At 30.8% G+C, this 19,141-nt stretch overlaps 2 protein-coding genes across 2 annotated transcripts in view; one reads left to right on the forward strand and one right to left on the reverse strand.

The window, feature by feature from the left end:
- Nucleotides 1–11,797, forward strand: part of Ugt50B3 (UDP-glycosyltransferase family 50 member B3) — a 195,586-nt gene extending 183,789 nt beyond the window's left edge. The window contains exons 4-6 of the mRNA XM_085948738.1: nucleotides 5,027–5,530; nucleotides 6,431–6,662; nucleotides 11,215–11,797. Of these exons, the coding sequence (XP_085804864.1) occupies nucleotides 5,027–5,530; nucleotides 6,431–6,662; nucleotides 11,215–11,723 (1,245 nt within the window). The 3' untranslated portion in view covers nucleotides 11,724–11,797. The remainder of the gene's footprint in view (nucleotides 1–5,026; nucleotides 5,531–6,430; nucleotides 6,663–11,214) is intronic.
- A 4,583-nt stretch (nucleotides 11,798–16,380) lies between these two features.
- LOC147070623 (sensory neuron membrane protein 1-like) overlaps nucleotides 16,381–19,141 on the reverse strand; it is a 28,531-nt gene continuing 25,770 nt past the window's right edge. The window contains exon 9 of the mRNA XM_085949222.1: nucleotides 16,381–16,504. Coding sequence (XP_085805348.1) covers nucleotides 16,381–16,504 — 124 coding nt within the window. The remainder of the gene's footprint in view (nucleotides 16,505–19,141) is intronic.

Genomic DNA, 19,141 nt, shown 5'->3' on the forward strand with positions numbered 1-19,141 from the left:
TTTTACTAATGGTTTTGTAAATGCGTTTAAAAATTAATAAAACTAAAAAATCTTAACACCACTGCACATGGATGTACTGAAATACGACTATATTCAAAAACATTAGAGCGAGAGGTTTAAAAGAATACTATTTTATGTAATAAAAATACTTTATGCAGTCATTAAATGTTTAAAATAAATATAAAAGATAATAAAGCTCCAAAATTATATAAATAGATTATCTACAACGCTTAAGGAATGTCCAAGGTTATGCTCTGAATATACCATAGAAGCTCCATTTTGACATACGCTGAGCATTTGGTCCCCTAAGTTGTAGCTATTAATTAGTGATCTTTCCGTATTCGCTATTTCGATACGTCGTTTAAATTTGTCAGATGGTTTGTTTCTGCGGAACTCTTACAAACAATTAATAATTATAATACTATATATTATGTATACTTCTGTAACAAAGGCAATATTTTGTTTGTCATATTCGTATTATGTTGATACAAATTATTTTTCAATACAATTATGAGTATAATGGAATCATAATAAGTATTAGATAAGTACCTACATAATTATTATATGTACCTACCTACTGTATGGTATTTACTTGTAAAGTTAGTCAGAGTTGTACAATACAGCGATTATCAAAGTTCTCGTTGCGTTGGCCGTATTCATCTCCTGCTTTGTTGATATTGTATATACTATATAATATCATTGATTTAAAACGCATTTTTTAGTACTTTTTCCATTTTTACAACGTTTTTTTTAGCTCGTATTCTTGTTTGTCCGGTAGTTTTTTATACAGTACGAATCTTGCAATCGATTTTTAACTATCTTCCCGACTAGCTAGACATTTGAAAATTTTATAATATATCAGAACACGATGCCGATGCATTCTTTTAATACTTTTAGCCACCTTCAAGTAGAATTGAATTAATTTTCAGTTAATTCTGTTTTGTATGAAAAGTTATTTCGGAAGAAATCCGATGTAAAAAGTAAAATAATATTATTGGTTGCTAAGCGGATGGTCCTAGTAACTAAATTATTAATATATACGTGCGTTACTATGGAAATCAATATGAAATGTCAAAATGACATTTCAGTATTCTATAATATTTATTCAGTACCTATTTCTATAAAGTACAAAAAAAGTATTTATTAATACATAGAATTGTCAAGTTTATATGATTCAACAGGAAATTTAAAAACGTAGTATATAAAAAGTTCTTTTTATCTTGTAATTATTAATGAATAAATCTAGACCGATTTCGTCTGCCTCAGAGGGACATTTAAAAAAATGCTTTTTATTAAATTAAATCAATAATACAATGCGTTTCCACGATGAATTGATAATAAACACAATGAAAGAAATTGTATAATATATCAATAATTCTGTGGTTGCAGGTTAAAAGTTATTAAGTCGCATTTTTACGAAATTAATATTTTAATGCGAATGTGTATAAAGAATTGTGCTCTTTTTGTATGTCATAGACTTTGTCCATTGTAAGCAAAATAGATATTTTAATTTGTAGAAATAGCTTAAATTGAGAGAATCATTTTAACTCTAAGTAAAATGATTACAAAACATAGAATATAACACAATATCAAAAACATAATTATATACAAATAATGTAAAGTAAATAAAAAAAGATACGAAATTGATTAATACAGTCACATTGACTGCTGACTATATAATTACTTTTTAATTACGATATTTAAATAGCATGCTAACTATATCGAATGGTTACCTAATCGCTACGCGCTGGGCGCGTCTTTATCGTCCAATGTATTAAGATTACATAATATACAAAAGATCAATCTTTCCATAAAACTTTGAGAACAATAAATTTTTCTATATTTTTTTTTCCAAAAATTCTTAATTTTTGAAGGTCCCATATATTTTATTAGCTTAATTAGCTTCATTAATATTTTTTTATATCTTAGTAAGTTAGGTACTGAATTACATCATGACGCACCGTGAGTGTAAAACCAAGGCATCTGCAAATTTTTCAATTTCGAGATTAAATGCAAAACAACTGCAAAAGTCGTAACTTGATAATGTAAAAGTGAAGTAACTGAAAGAACATGCAATATAATGTAGATAGAAACCAAATATTATGGTTTTTTTAGAAACTCTATTTCTCCTAACAAAACGAACCCTAATATATCCAAAATAATATGTATTTTGCAGATGCCTCGGTTTTACACTCACGGTGCGAATTGATATTATCATAAACTTTCAAACTTAAACTTCGCTCTTATTTTAGAAACCACTGATAAATGAAGTCAGTGACCTACGTTTAAAATGGCGTTAATGACTTATAATAATACGACATTATGCTATTTTCTTCCTTTTCATATTTTTAAAGTCGTCAAAGGGGCAAACATCCTTTGAAAAAGCCTATTTGAATTGGATGAACAATGGCTGTTTATCTAAGAGGATAATATAATAAATTATTATATATAAAAAAAGAAAAATAACTATTTGTATTGATGAGTATGGAATGGATTTATTTGGGATTGTTTTGTTTCCATTTTAAGCTCAGTGGCGGAGTAAGTAGATATAATTTTGAATATCGAACATATAAAAAACTGTCTTATTTTGTTTTGCAAACTATAGGGTAAAAATAAGTCATAATTGAACATTCTTTTGGAATAGATACGAAATTTAATTATTATTTTAATATTGTAACATCCATCTTATTGGTATGCATATGGTATAAAATATAAAAGACCAGCTTGTCGATTTTCATGCAAACCTAGGTTTTTTATGAGATATTTGTTTAAAAACGCTAGATTTAACGTCATACGTCAGAAGTGTATTTTTCAAGTTAAATGCTAAATTGGAAAAGTTGTTTTTGGCAATACCAGGAGAATGGTACAACTGGCCGTCAGGACAATTGTGCCCCGCACTGTCGAATAAAATAAATAGATTTGATTTTGTACAGAAAGTAGACGAGGAATTTTAATAAGTTTATGTCTACTACTTGTGTTCTTTAATTCATTTTGCTATTAAAATAATTTTTTTTTATAGCGGATTGAGAATTATTATCATGCCTGAAGCTTCGTATAAAACTAAAAGAACTTTATTCTCGTTGCAACTTAAATATATGCACAATTAAATTATTATTTACGTGTGCATATTTAAATTATCACCACGTATTAAATAATAATATAATAATTTACATATAAATAATATTATTAAATATATATTTTAAAAGTACCCATAATATTCACGAACGTCTATTTATTTTCGAATTTTATTCGATTGCGTGGCGCCCAGTTGTCCCGGCGCCGAATCGTCCTAGACCTAATGCCAGGTATTGTAGTACCTGGTACGTAGCAAAATAAATCATTATTTGCGAAAACAGTTTGTACAGCAGACGAGAAAAAATATCTTCAAAATCGAGATTTTACTTGATTCATCCCACAGAATTAAAATGTATTATTCAAATATTGAAATTGAGAGCTTTATCTTATTTTGAAAATATCTGACTGGCAGTTTTCCTGTCAGATTATCAAAGAGAGAACAATTTTGTTACATATAGGTATTGAATGTATGTGAATATTTTGAGCTTTAAAAAGAAAATATGTTATCCTTCTGAATACCATAATACGGTATCCCCAACCCTGGCTGACAACCTGTCCGCTTAGTACACTACTGGTGTAAATATACTATATAATATTACACCATTAACACTACAGTTTTATATTTTTGCATATAGGTAGTAGGTATAATACATTCCTTCTAATGAACATACTATTTTTATAATTATCGTATTCAATAGTGAATAAGACCGCAGTCAAAGGATCTTGTTGCTATTTTAAAAGTACGTTGACATTGACTAATATTGACCACGTAATTAGTAGCTATCTACGAACTGAGCTTTTGTGAAAAACTATGGAGCTTTATCTCACGTACGTATGTATTTCAAATCATTGTCTTTTCTGTTTTTTTTATATATTAAAACTATTACTAGTTTGGTAGGTACCAATTTATATAATGCTTAAAAGTAAATGAGTACACTAATGGTTGTTTTTTTGTCTAAATTTAAAATCATCAACTCAATTTATCCGTGGGAGCTTAGTATTAATAGAATATAAAGTTATTGGCATGCAGACAATAGATAAAAACAAAATATTCGTGGAAGAAAAGTAAGATGAACTAGTCTTCTCTGACAGGTTTTGTGCAAAACAAGACGTTCTATCCTAATGACATAATATGATATTGAATAAGCAGCATTTATCTAACATTTGTATGGTTGACAGGAAGTAGAACTCATACTTATAATTAATATTATCCTTTAAATTTGTTGTGCTATTTTTGTAATTTTTAAATATTTTAACTACAAACACCTTCCACATGACTTTTTATGCATGATGTGTGGATAAACCTTGCCATAATATTACGTAATTGTGGATGAAGGAGTTATGTTACAAAATCAAAGTTTTGAGTAAATTGAGGTCAAAGTTTTTTTGATGTATTTTTTTCAGTTGAGGATAATTTAACTAGTGATGTATTCAAGTGGTAACTAAGGATCACACAATTTTACTAACGTCAGAAATAGTTTGTTAAAACTTTCAAATGTGTAATTTATTTATAAAAACGTATACATGACACCTACATCCACTAGAGAAAATAACAAAATAAAACTAAAACCAAAAAAAAAAAGGAACATAGGCCCTTCATCCCTTGCCGTAATGCCAGACCAATGATTATTTTAAGATGTTTGATACATCCATATGAAAGATGGGTATATAACACCTTTATCCACGCAATAAAAATACTTTGTCATAAAATGTAACATAACACCTTTATCCACTTGTGTCTTCGTATGTATGTATACAAAGAAGAAGGACTACAATTCTGCCCTGCTAAGTAAAAAGGCAGTGTTTTTGGTTTTAGTGAAATGAGAACCCAAGTTTTAAACTACCTTTTCTTTTATATTATATAAAATTATTGGATTGTTTTGACATAATCTCTAAATTAACACTGTCTATTATGATACCATTAAATTACCATGAGAATTCTTTGTTACAGGCCTGTGATGCTGTCTTGGATGATCCAGAAACTCAAGAGTTACTATCCTTACCAAAGAATCGTTTTGACCTCTTTATCATCGACGGTGCCTTTCCTGAATGCGTATTGGGCTTCCAAACTCGCTTCGACGTCCCCTTCATGTTCATCAACACTGTAGGCTTCTACACTGGCAGCCTATCTCTCTCAGGATCACCAGCGCCATATGCTGTCACTCCAGTCTTCAACAAAGCTTTCACAGATGACATGGGCTTTGTTAATAGATTGTTCAATTCTATGTGGCATATGGTGATTGAAGCGTGCCATTATATCAGCATAGAATATATGCTTTATAATGTCTTGAAGAAGCACCTGGGTCCAAGTGTTGATAAGCCTTACGAGTCTGTGAAGAATGTCAGCTTCATCTTGCAGAATGGACATCATTCTGTGACGTACCCTCGACCATATCTGCCGAACGTAGCTGAGATCGCTTGCATTCACTGCAAACCGGCAAAGCCACTTTCTAAGGTTTGTATTGTGACGTTAGCATATTTAATAATTATTACCTACAAGAGAAACACCTGCAGTTGCTGGCTATTAGACTATATCAGCGTTTCCCAATTAAATTATATTACAGAATCCTTATTTATTTATAATTAATTATATTTTGTAGAAGTGAAACTTTTTTGTACCCAGTACCCAGTGGCGCGTTTAGTTACGTAGAGCCCGAAATTTAACCTTTTAAAGTACCTACTTTTATTTATCAAGACAAATTTAAAACATTAAAAAGAAATACAAATAATTTAAAACTTCAAAGATACGTTAACAATAAAATTATTAAAAAAAAACTGTCGTAATTCGTATTCATTGAAACGCCGAAAAATGTAGTTTAATAAATTCTTTAGTATATCATCAAGATACTTTTGAATAATTCGTATTTTTATCGTATTTTATATTCAATTAAAAGAACATTGTTTCGTTTTTTTTAATCGAAACGAGCTACGTAAGTATTACCATTCTGAAGTAGAAATAATTACTATTCAAAACTACGTTGTTTATAGGATAACACTAATTTAATCATATACCTATTTTTTATTCTATTGTTACTAGATTATTCTAATGAATTTCCACTTTATTTTTTATATTTATTTTCTGAAGTAAAAGTATAATATAATATTGTAATTAATTATCGGCAGAGACATCTATTGCGGTGCGTGGAAACGTGGAATTACAAAAATATTTTTTTCTGTACACAGATGTCAGTTTAATAAAAAAAAATCTTTTAGCGCAATATCATACTTTTTGCATTAATTATTTATTTATGATAATATTATAATATTCACAGAAACTCTTATATTGTTTTTAATCCAATTTGTAAATAAATATGAATGATAATGAATATTGTAATACTGTTTAATTTCTTTTCAGGATCTTGAGGATTTCATCCAGCAAGGCGGAGATTCCGGGTTCATATTCGTCTCGATGGGTTCCTCAGTGAAGGCAGCGAACATGCCTGAAGAACTTAGACGACTTTTCGTGAGGACCTTTGCCAGGCTGCCCTACCAAGTTCTTTGGAAGTGGGAGGATGAACTGAAATCCATGTCTGACCTCCCCAGCAATGTCATGCTTAGCAGATGGTTACCGCAGCAAGACCTTTTGGGTTGGTATAATTTATTAAATACAGAGGCGATTTTCTTTGACGCAAATGATGCAACCGATTCGTCATTTTTTTTAAAGTGGGCCTCTAACCATTTCAAATCTGTCATAAAATCATTAAATTATGTAAAAATCTATAAAAAGCTCCGTATTTCGCACTAATTAATGATTTTATTCTACTATTATTAAAAAAATGTTAATATCAATGACGTCACGTTCTGATTATATTATGCTGCACGTCGCATACTATCACGTGACGTCACAGTAAACTGTACGGGAAAAATGTGTGTAATGTCGTTTTTATAGGTGCTTAAAATATTATCAGACTGGTGCTCCCAACCCGTAGCACATTTTGAACCTTTAAACGAACATTGTCAGTTAGCAAAATCTGCTGAAATCACCAGAAAAACAATGAGGTCACCTCACGTTGTACGCACTGCATCGATACCTACATGACTCAATGAACGTTTTTTTTATTTACGTTTTTTTATCATTTTCTACGTGCCTACACATTTTCGACTCATGTCAAAATTGCGTGTTTTTTTTTTGTTTTTAGCGGTTGGCACTATGTGTTTTCAAAAGAATCTATGGTCTGCAGGTTGGATTCTATTCAAAATATTATGTTATTGTGTTATTACGTTAGTAGGCTACTCCATCATTGAATTTACAGAGATCATGATCGTTCAAAATATTCTGCAAAATGACAAAACCATAGACTAAATATCTCGCCGTGATAGCGTGACAGTACGTGAGATGCATCATAATGTAATTGAAGCATAAGAAACAGCAAATTAAGTCAGAAATTGTAAATATCATATACCTACCTAATTACTTACATCTTTTATAGTTTATTTCATGGACACAAAATTGTCTCCCATATCCTACCTTCATCGAATATACTCTCAAACTGCAGCATGTTTTGCTATATATTGTAAATTGCAATATATTGTAGCCAATGACATTATTAATTGACAACGCACTCAATACAGTAGCTAGCAAGTAAATTCGCGCATAGCAACATTCGCACATGTATAGGTAGACATAGTGTATAGATAGATTTCACGCATAGGAAATTTATAGCAATATCACCTTTATTGTAATGGCGTTAGAACAGTGTTTCGAGTGTCAATGTTCATTTGAGCGAACCCGTTCGAACCGAACCATTCGGCAGACCCGACAAAAAGCATCGGGAATTTATAGCAATATCACCTTTATTGTAATGGCGTTAGAACAGATTATGCCATTCGGCAGACCCGACAAAAAAGTGAGTGTCATTTTTTTCCAGATGCTTCGTCCATATTAATGTCATTGATTGTAGCCAATACAATATAATTATAGGTATTGTACACGTTTTTAAAACTCCAAGGTCTAACTAATTACGATATTATGACATTATCTCGTTTGATAGTTTTGAAAGTAGTTAAAATACTTCCTAAGTTTGTTGGCTTTGCCTGGTTATTCCGACGGGGCCAAGAAAACTTTTACTCGAACACGAAGCTTTAAGCGAAATTCAATTAGGGGATGCAAAATGTTCTCGATAACCGTCCAAAGTCGTTTTTATTCCGATTAATACGTGGGCTACCAAATTTAATAGCGTGTGACCTCAGGGACCTCTGAATTAATTAATGAATAGTTTATTCTCAGCGGCGTTCTCAGTTTTTTGATGCAAATGAGGCAATCGATTCGTCAGAAAACTTTAAAATTAACATAAACACAATTGTTTTTTTTTTAATTAAACTTACATGGACACAAAAATGGAATCTTTAATAATAATACATTTAAAATATATACCTAGGTATATGATTTCAAAAAATCTCATGCATATACATACACACTAGAAAAAATCTTTTTGTAGAAAAAATACGAGTCTGACAGAACTTGAACATAATAGCGTCTCTGTTCTGGCAGAACACACTAACTGGAGAATACTAGTTTTGAGTAATTTGACTTTTAAGTTTTTAAAATGTTTGAAATGGTCTATCATGTGAGTTTATTAAGTAATTGTAAAAAGGATGACTTTAAAATAAAGACTGTTTATTTATTAAAAAGGTTTCCAGACGGTAAAGTTTGAAATAAGGAACATTTTGGTATAACTAACTCAAAATGTCATTTTTTTGAATTAGTGTCCTCTGCCAGAACAGTGACGATATACCCTCTGGATTCGCGTCAGTTTGCTATTCCAATTATGCTACGGACATCCTACTTAATTACGATGATTTAAACTAGTAGTTGTTACGTGAAATGCTTATCGAATTACGTTATAATGGTGGCTATCGGTTTTAGTGTATTAAATTAAGGTAGGTTTCAATTAATTTATTATTTACTGACCGACGTCGCGGATTACTCCATTACTTAGTTTTTATAACGTACTTAGACTTAACCTTAACAAACTATTTAAATAAGACACAAAATTTAAAATAATTTAAGTCAATGATTAAATAAAACAAAGAAGTATATCTATGAATGATCACAAAGCGTCGGATAGGTACTATTATAAATAGAGTGTAATTAAATTTCTCTTTCTTTGTGAAATAAAATAAAGCAGTAATTGGTATCTTCCGTTAGTGACAATATTATTTTTGTAAATGCCGTTATAATATAATTATCTATGGATTTTCCACGCGTTTAAGCAGGCTAATGGCTTTGGCATTGATAAATTAAATAATAAATGTTTATTTTTAAAAAATATTCAAATAGGTAAGTACCTAAATATTTTTAACAATTCGAAACTGTTGAGGCTAAAAGGGCGTATCCAAGTGACAATTAGATTTTTTTTAGGATAGTGTGTTGATAACAGGTAGTTATGTGTTGTACTACTTCTACTACCTTTCGTCCCTATAAAAAAACTTGTAACTTCATCACGAAATTACTCTTTCTGACGAAAGTATATGATTCTGAAGAATAAAAGACTAAATAACCTGAGTCCATAAAAAAACTTATTTACACCTTAGATACCTTATATCATTTTGGGTAAAGAAGAAGAAATTGATACTTTGTATTCAAAGTTTTTTAATTCAAAGACAGAGTCCAGTGGGACTTCTTTCTTTAGAGGAGGCCTTCACCCGATGAGGGGTTCTTACAAACCAAACAAACTAGTATCTTAGCATTAAAAATATTATTTAAGCTACAAATACAAAAATATATACTAATATTATAAACGTTACATAGCACTGTTTAATATATAAACATTATTAGTATTATATAAAAATAAAAATCTTAATATAATAATATATAATATGTATTATAAAAAATATCATAGATAAAATATAAAAAATCATAAATAGATAGATACGAGTATATATACATGATAGATATAATCATAGGTCATATTATATACATTAGATAAATAGTCAATTCACTGTCATTTACTTTTTTTGTTTGTAAGAAATAATAAAGCTTTTTTTATTTTATATCATTTTGGGTAAACAATCTCTAATCACATACAAATGAATGAAATTGTATATTTTTCTAAAATACCTACACTAAATTAATAATTGAGAGGGTTAAAATTTTATGACAACTAAGTGACATCAGCTCTACCTTTCCAACCCTCTTTGCGATATCAATTAATTACTGTACCTAACACAATGATTATATTGTACATTAAACTTGAAATTAAACAACCCAAAAAAGTATTTTATAATATTAGATTTTTGTGTTTACCCCGTAAAGTTCTTCTTTCCTCGACATTTTCGGGCTCATGATGACCTTCAGTCGTATTAAAATGCCAGTTCTACATAATATTTGATATAAATCTAGTTTCTGAAATACGCATCTGACGTATCGCTTTAACGCTTCGTAACAGTTTAAAATTTCTTACAAAAAGCTAGAATATTACACAAATATGCTTAAAAATACTACTAAATTACAATATGTAACAATGATAATATTATCAAGTGAAGTAATTATGTTTTGGTTGTATGAATAATTACGTATGTATTATTTGCGAAACAATTTATTCTACTTTGTTGGTGCTAGTTTCTAGACATACACAAGGCTGCTATCGGCGGCTATCGATAGTTTATCATAGTTATGTATTGGGGTATTATAATTGTTACAATAAGTTAGCCGTCTAAACTGTCAAAACTGTCTATCTCGCTCTTAAAATTAACACAGCCAAGAAATCTGCTGTTAAAACATAGCACTTTTTGACAGTGTAGACGGTTAACTTATTGTAACAATTAACCGCCTCAATACATAAATATAATAAACTAGCCTCGATAGCCGCCGATAGCCGCCCATAGCAGCCTTGTGTATATAATAGATGCGCTGGTATTGCAATGGTAATAAAATGATTTTATCAAAGTATTCGTCACGTGATAATTATGTGAAAACTACTAACTAACGTCGCTAAAAAAATAAAATAAGCTCACATCAGTTACTTTCAGAATTGAATAAACGAATTTGTCCGTCAAAACCGTACCTATTATCCACTCTACTCCATCCATTCACAGATAATCTTCATAGAACTGGCAATATTCAGTACTGCAGTTGACATTAATTTGTGATACATTGATCGTTTACAGTGATTTACATATATTTTTTTTTTGCTTCAGGTCACCGCAAGATCAGAGCATTTGTCACCCACGGCGGCCTCCTGAGCATGTTCGAGACGGTCTATCACGGTGTACCAGTTGTCACGATGCCTGTCTTTTGCGACCACGAGTCCAACGCGGCCAAAGCAGTAGTTGATGGATACGCCCTCAAATTGGAGCTCCAAGAACTGACATCTGAAATGCTATTCGATGCCATCATTGCCGTTGTACACGAGCCAAAATACAGAGAAGACGTCAAACGGAGACAATACCTCTTGAGAGACCAGAAGGAAACCCCACTAGAAAAGGCAGTCTATTGGACTGAATACGTCATCAGGCACAAAGGAGCGAAGCATTTATTATCACCAGCAAGAAATTTCAATGTATTACAATATTACGAAATCGATGTCTTTGCTACGTTGTTAACAGTTTTTCTGTTATTTGTTTGTCTTATGGGTTGGTTGTTGAGAAGTGGATTGAGATATCTCAAAGATCACTACACGATATCTAGAAAAGTAAAGTTTGAATGATTTCTAAGCACTTGTGAATTGTGATCTATTCTTTATTGTCTAGTTATTTAAATATTATTATTGGTAACGATGTTGAGAATTACTGAATGATGTGTGACGTACAATTCAAAATGGCGATTAATAAAAAAAGTAAAGATTGAGATTCTTGGCAGTGCCGGCAGGACACTTAAGGCAAAGCTGCTAAAAGCTCGTGGGAAAGTTCCTTTCGTTAGTTTTACAGTTTGAATAGAGGATTTTTAATAGTTTATTGTGGCCCACCATCAGAATGTTTATTCAAATATTCTAATTTTGTCAATTTTGTTCTTGGTCGCAAGACTTACTGGCGTATGCATATAACAGCAAACTGCATTCAAGCAATTTACTGCAAATTTGCATGTATAAACCTAATTTGAATCTGTCGAATAGTGACGTCACGTCGCTGACGTAATACGCGTCATGCCGTGGCCAATGTTACCAACTTTTAAATTTAAATTTACCGATAATTAATTTAAAATTTTGAAATTATGAATAGGTGTAAAAATGTGCAAACGGTACCATATAAATTTAATAATTATAAATGAATAATTATCATGAACTTTAAATAATTTATTTGTTATAAAATCATGTTTATTTTATACTTCTTAATGCACAAAATGATACACAAAAGTATACCCAGTAAATATTTCCATAATATGGCAATACAGTTTCGCGGCCTCATTCACAATATTACATACATCTCCATCGATCCACGATCTGTATACATTTTTACCAGCATTTAGCATCATTTAGCATCATCATGAATCCGATTATAGCACAACGGCACGTTCCAAGTCTCATACTAAACGCTTGTTGTGATGAACTCATTTTAGACGTATATTAAAGTGACACTAAAAGGTCGCGCAGATCGCCGCCATTTTAAGTTTGGTGCGCATTCCTGTACGCATCTTCGTGGCGTATGCATTTTTTATAGTTTTCTTATTTGGCCGATAAACCGCTTACTGCGTTGAATGCGGTTCAAAAGTGTATGAATACGGCAGTTAGAATGAATTTGGTACTGCTAGACTGTTACCCTGCCTTTGTTCTACTTGGATTTTTTCAGTCTTACAAGATCTCAGTTTATTGTCTTTAATAAGTAGTGATGTTCATAGGTAGGTCATAAGCACCGCCCATTAGCAGAATACAAATAGTTAATATTTTATAAATTCTTAGCTTACATTATTTTATTCTTTTTATTCAACTATTTTAAACAGATATTTAAACAATATATATCTGCTGACATTCAAACTATCAATTAATCAGCGCTGCAGGCGAAAAAAAAACTCTTTTTCACAAAACCTACTCTTTCTTTTCATTTCTTGTCGCCTTTGAACTATTAATAGAAATAACCTGCATATCCTCACAGGATATCATTAATTTAAATAAAAATAATTTGATTTTATAATGTCTGTCGCCAAAATGGTTGCCATGTCCTGTCATCGTTCGGTGTATCTCAGCAATGTTACCTAATTATTGTTTTACTGGATTTCGGTGGTGGTAATGGGAGAGTGTTGTTATTTTTAATTTATGTGAATAATTGAAGGATTGAGAACACGTTGGGAACAAGTACGCTTTTTATTCATCTACTCGTATGGCAGCAGGTTGTCAATACTAAAATCAAACTCATACAAGTTCATAATTAACTATTTCTTTTATTCAACGAATAATTCACAAGATTTAATAATGTATCATTCTAATTATTGAACATACATAATTTTGAAAAACACTTTCTGAGAGAGTATAATATTATAACCAATAGAAAAAATCTTTTTTGAAAAAAGTAAGCCACCTCGATGGGGAATCGAACCCTGTATCTCCCTAGCAAGTTCAAGTAAGTTACATCATACAAAATATTGGAGAAATCCACGACGTCGGTTAGTAATCGAAGTAATAGGTATCTACTTTGATTTAAAAAACAAAAATCGATTGCCAAAGTAGCTTGATTTGGAAGAGCGCTGATGAATGGTATTAAAATTGAACAATAATTAAAATTTGTCACAATTAGTATATTATTGCGTAGCATATTGGTAAATGCGACGGATGGGGCGTGAACTCGGGAGATACAGGGTTCGATTCCCCGTCGGGGTGGCTTACTTTTTTCAAAAAAAGATTTTTTCTATTGGTTATAATTATTATACTCTCTCAGAAAGTGTTTTTCTAAATTTTGTATGTTTCGTTAAGTTCATTATAAACACATGCTGGATCTTTTTTTTAATACAATATTGCTTTGCTATGATAAATATCATGAAGCCTATAGGTACATGGAAGTATCATACTAAAAATAGACAGATTATCTATGTATTTTAATCTCCATACTATAAATCTGAATTGTTCGGGTAAAATTAGTTAAGTGGATTTTTCTCGAAAAAATATTTGATTACATTTTTTTGTAAGTCAGAAAAAAGTAAGCTCTTAAAATTTGATTTTAAATACTGTCAAAGAAAAATATATTCCATTTCAGATGTTCATAAAAACTACCTAGCGGCTATTTTACCGATTCCAATTTACTATAAAAAATAATAAGATTTGAATAGCATTAAGTATAGGAATCAATGTATTTAATTTAATTTATTGTACGCAGGAAAAAGTATAAACTGATTAATATTGTTCAAAATATAATATTTTCGAGTTACGTAGTTTAAATCGAATATCATATAAATGTTGTATACATATTATATATTATTGCGATATACCCACAGTGGCCGCGCGGCTTAAGTGTTGGATTATCACGCCGTTGGTCTCAAGTTCGAATCCTGGGTCTGGCAAGTACACATAATGTTTTTCAATTTGTGTGTGAGTCCAGGGTATGGACCTAATACGTTGAGCAAGTGGCTGACATCCATTTTTCGTAAAAAACAAAATCTGTTAATACAAACCTCTACTCTGTGGAGGCCCATATGATCATATTAGGATCGGACATGGTCGAAAAAAAAATATGTATAATAATTATTATAACAATATTATGAACTCGTGCTTTACTGGAAGTTTACCTGCGCAAACCGGTTTGTATCGGGAAGCCCGTATGTATGGACGGGAAAACTGTAGCTCGCGCAAACCGAAAAGCACTGTAAAAGTGTTCCGTATTTTTTGCACAAACTATACCGCGCAGGCAAGCCGCTGCCGGAGACAATGTTATCAACGTATTATAGGTTTTTTTTTTATAGATTACTCAATAATACGATTTTTGATTGCGGTGTCAGTTACTCCCTTCGTGTTCTCTTCTGTTCAATTGATTTTGTAGTATATTTAAAAAAATATTGGTGAAATGTATCGGAATGTAGCCTGTAATAATAATATTTTAATAATCTATTATATTACCTAAACATAGAGTATTAAAAAAAAACGTAATATGTCCTCCCACGAAAAGGATTTTTTTTAAATCGGGCATAATAAAATAATAGAACCAGTTTTAAATACACCTTTATCTTAGTTGAAGTTTCGAAATCTTTTTGAAACAATTTGTACCCAAACTTTTTAAATAACCACTAAACTTTCAAACAAAAAAAACTGTCCAAGTAGTAATTATCATTGAAAAATAATCAGTCAGCATTTAAAAAATATCCACTTGTATTTTGGGACCTTTTTAAGAATTCGGCATTTTGAATAAATCGCCAAAAATATTTCGTGTATAATATATTATAAGTATTATTAACATATATGTTTTGTATATTTTTTTTATTCACCTGTTGACATACATATACACTTATAAAACATTATTATAATCAGTGCGTTCTTAGTAATGCTGCACGACGCTAGCAATTTTTTAATATCTGTTGACAAATTTAATATGAAAAATAATTTCTTGCACACTTGTCTTGTTATTGGGGTATAATAATATGATAATTGATTTGAAATCTAGATCTCTCCAGACGAGACAAATTTATAATACCAATAGAATGATATAAAACTTAGGACCGTGTGGGCTTCATGCGACGCGGCTTTTCCAATGATCTTTAGCGAAGGCCAGATTGTTTGCATACCCTAAGGTTCTGCTAGCATCCCTTGAGTTTTACCGTTTACCTATACATATGTGGTTGGTGCTAAAACTATTAACCCTTAAGTGTGTGACGGCAACCCTTAAATATGTATACATATTTCTGTAATTCTTCTTCTTATTGTGCCATCCCCTAGCGGAGGTCGGCTACCATCAAGGCAATGCTATCTTTGTCGTCTGCTACCTGGAACTGTTCAGTGGAGCTGCACTCGTACCAATCACGGAGGTTCTTAAGCCACGAAATGCGGCGCCGTCCTCTGCTACGCTTCCCATTGATCTTTCCTTGAATGACAATGACGATGAATAATTGACCACATTATTTCATGTTTAATATTAAATTGTTATAAATTAGCAGTGGCATCTGTGAATAAACACTATAACAATTTTGTCAGCACACTTTATACCCTGTAGAAAACTGCAAGTTTTTAAATAAAATTTCATTTCTATACAACTATATTAAAAATAACACAGTTTGTTCTTCAAATGCAAATGCAAATGCAATCAAACACTATGCAATTAAGGGTTAAGAGGTTTTCTATTATCTCGGTGTTTTCTTGGAATATCCATAGCATGTTGCCAAACCAGGAATCAAATCGTCATCTTAGATGTGATAAGAGGACGTATGGTATATTTTATATTCATTCTTCTTCATTCACCCTGTGTCACCTTGAATTGGGGCATAGGGCAAGCAGAAGTTCGCGTCACTTCCCTCGACTCATCGCCAACTCCTCCGCCTCCCACTATTCCAGACCTGCAGTCTTCATCTTCATTACTATTCCAATAAAAACTTTGAAGTAGAAATTTTCGCTTGTTATTTCCCTTTTTTTCTGGCACTACACCTTTTCCACCTCAAAACAGATGTCCTTAATCTCTATTATATACTATTATACTCGCAACTCTGTCTATAACCTATAAAATCACTGAATACGTACTATGTCGTTTGATCATCCCATGTGTCACGTAGCCAATCAGCTGTGTTTTAATAAATCTGATGAAGTAAAAAGTCAAAAAGCTTATCGAGCTCATGATTGTAGCTACGTCACCAGATTCCATCGTTGTAGATTAGGCTTAAGTTTTCGATTGTTGCTAATTTGTATAATAGACAACAAAACCTATACTTAAGTACCTTCCTCCAAATGTATATATTTTCTATTAATTCAAATACATAAATCTTCGTTTTCGTATGGTTTTTTCCTAGATCTCGTATGGAAATCTCTCTAACGATCCCTATATTCTGCATATTTCATAGCTGAAGGCATTGAGAGATTCGTAGTGTTTTTTATTTGGTCAGATAATCATATGGACCAAGCAAGTCCAACGTGTCCATCACAGGATGAATATTGGTCGACACAGACATCCTTACCAGGGCAAAAACGCACTGATTATAATACCATTATCGCTCAATAAAATATAAGCTAAGTAGGGTTATGAGTTAAGTAGGTAATAGGTTTATACTAATATCAATTTACTATGTAAGTCTTAATTGTGTTATGTATATAATAATTATTCTTATTAATCATTATGTTATTTCTTTTGCAACTATATAATTGTGTATAGACTAGTCTTAATAATCTGTATGATTTGTGGGAAAGATGCATTTATATGTCGACACACAGAAATTACGAGCCAATTGCAACCTTTAATAGAAAGTTAACCAAAAATTTTTTATGCAATAATGTTATTTAACAATAAAATCATTACTTTTCAACAAAGGCTTTCGACATCTGTATATAAAAACTTCAGAATTTTTGAGACAATTAATTATTTATAGTTGATTCGGCTTGATTTTTATCTAGTCATTGTGATTAATTTAGAATATCCCTTTACTGCATGAGTTTTTTTTTTGAAAATTTTTATTTTTCTTGGTGTCAAAATGCCTTGTTCCATTAAATTTTGTATGTTACTGCGTGGTGTCGCAGATTTACGACATTAGGAAATCTTACATTTCAGTATGACAAAATACAAAACCAAATGATAACAATTATAAAAAAATAATGTACACACTTATTTGATGTGCAGGTATTTTTATTCAACCAATTTCAATCTTCTGTACATTTTTTTTTATTTATTTACAAATGCGGATTTTCGCATACATACGAATTCGTCAACTGTCAAAGCAGAAATGCAGAGACTATAATGCAGAAATGCTTTATTCCTTGAAATGTCCAAACAAAATCGGTAAAGTAGGATGTTTATGATAAAACAGTTTTCTAGGCATCGAAAAAGGATATTATTTGATAATTAACACAGATGGCATTGGCTATATCTAAATAGTTTGAAATGTCGCAAATTTGCGACACTATGCAGTAAAGGGATATATAACTATTTTTATAATTTCAAGACTAATGTAGAGCTTATGGCCACGGATATCTCATATATCTGACGTTCTGAATATCGTTTTTTTTTTATTGTAAAACAACAAAATTTATAAGAAACACAATGATAATGACATATTATGCACCTTTTCTATAAAGCCTACAAATCATTCAGGCTTGCCTCTCAAATAAACTCAAAACTATTCATTTTTGAACCTTTTGATAAACCAACATTTTGAACCAACTGATAAAACAAGACGAAATAAATAATTGTCGAAAACAACATGATTTGTGGCTATTCAGAAAAGTAATTTTCCCCTTACAACAGGCTAGAAATGGGGTGATCACTAAAGGTGGGAAAACTGGTCGATTTTGAAGACTAAATATACTTACTACCAGTATAAAAAATTCCTTAGTATCAAAACTTGTTCCAAAATACTTACTAGTATTTGCAATACGATATAGAGCGGTTGGCGTGCGTATGAGACATAAGTCTTTATCACATATTTTGTTAGTATATCCGAGTTCATTATTTTTTGTAAATGCATAAGAATGATTAATTAATAACATAGGTAACCATATCTTTGATTGAAAAAAAAATGTGGCAGATTTAGTTTATAACTGAATTCTTGCCACTGTAAAATATTTTACCAAAGAATTATTATGCAATAATACATAATATTTTTTTAATTACATCTCATTATTATCGATTTAAAACATTTAACCGATAGCATTAAATATTAATATTTTTTGTAGTAGCGTAAAATTATTTTAATTTTAAATTATATAAAATTATTTTTAAAAACCGATTTTTTAATTCCAGCATTTTTCCACTGTATTATATTTTAAAATTAGAACAGTATGCCCATTTTTATTGGAATAAATAGAAACAAATTAAAATGATATATTAAGAAATCTATTTTTATTTTTTTACTAAGTTTAAAAAATATATTATTTTAGCAGATTCTAAGTTGAATATAATATTATTTTTGTGTGAAATTACACAGAATACGTACGTATTTTGTGTTAGATTTTGACTAATAGTGAACTTATCGGTTTTTAGGAATATACGACCCATATAAATAGGATACCAC

This window comes from Rhyacophila brunnea, unplaced genomic scaffold (genome assembly GCF_057557595.1).
Source record: "Rhyacophila brunnea isolate RB1 unplaced genomic scaffold, BYU_Rbru_1.0 scaffold_21, whole genome shotgun sequence".
Lineage (NCBI taxonomy): Eukaryota > Metazoa > Arthropoda > Insecta > Trichoptera > Rhyacophilidae > Rhyacophila > Rhyacophila brunnea.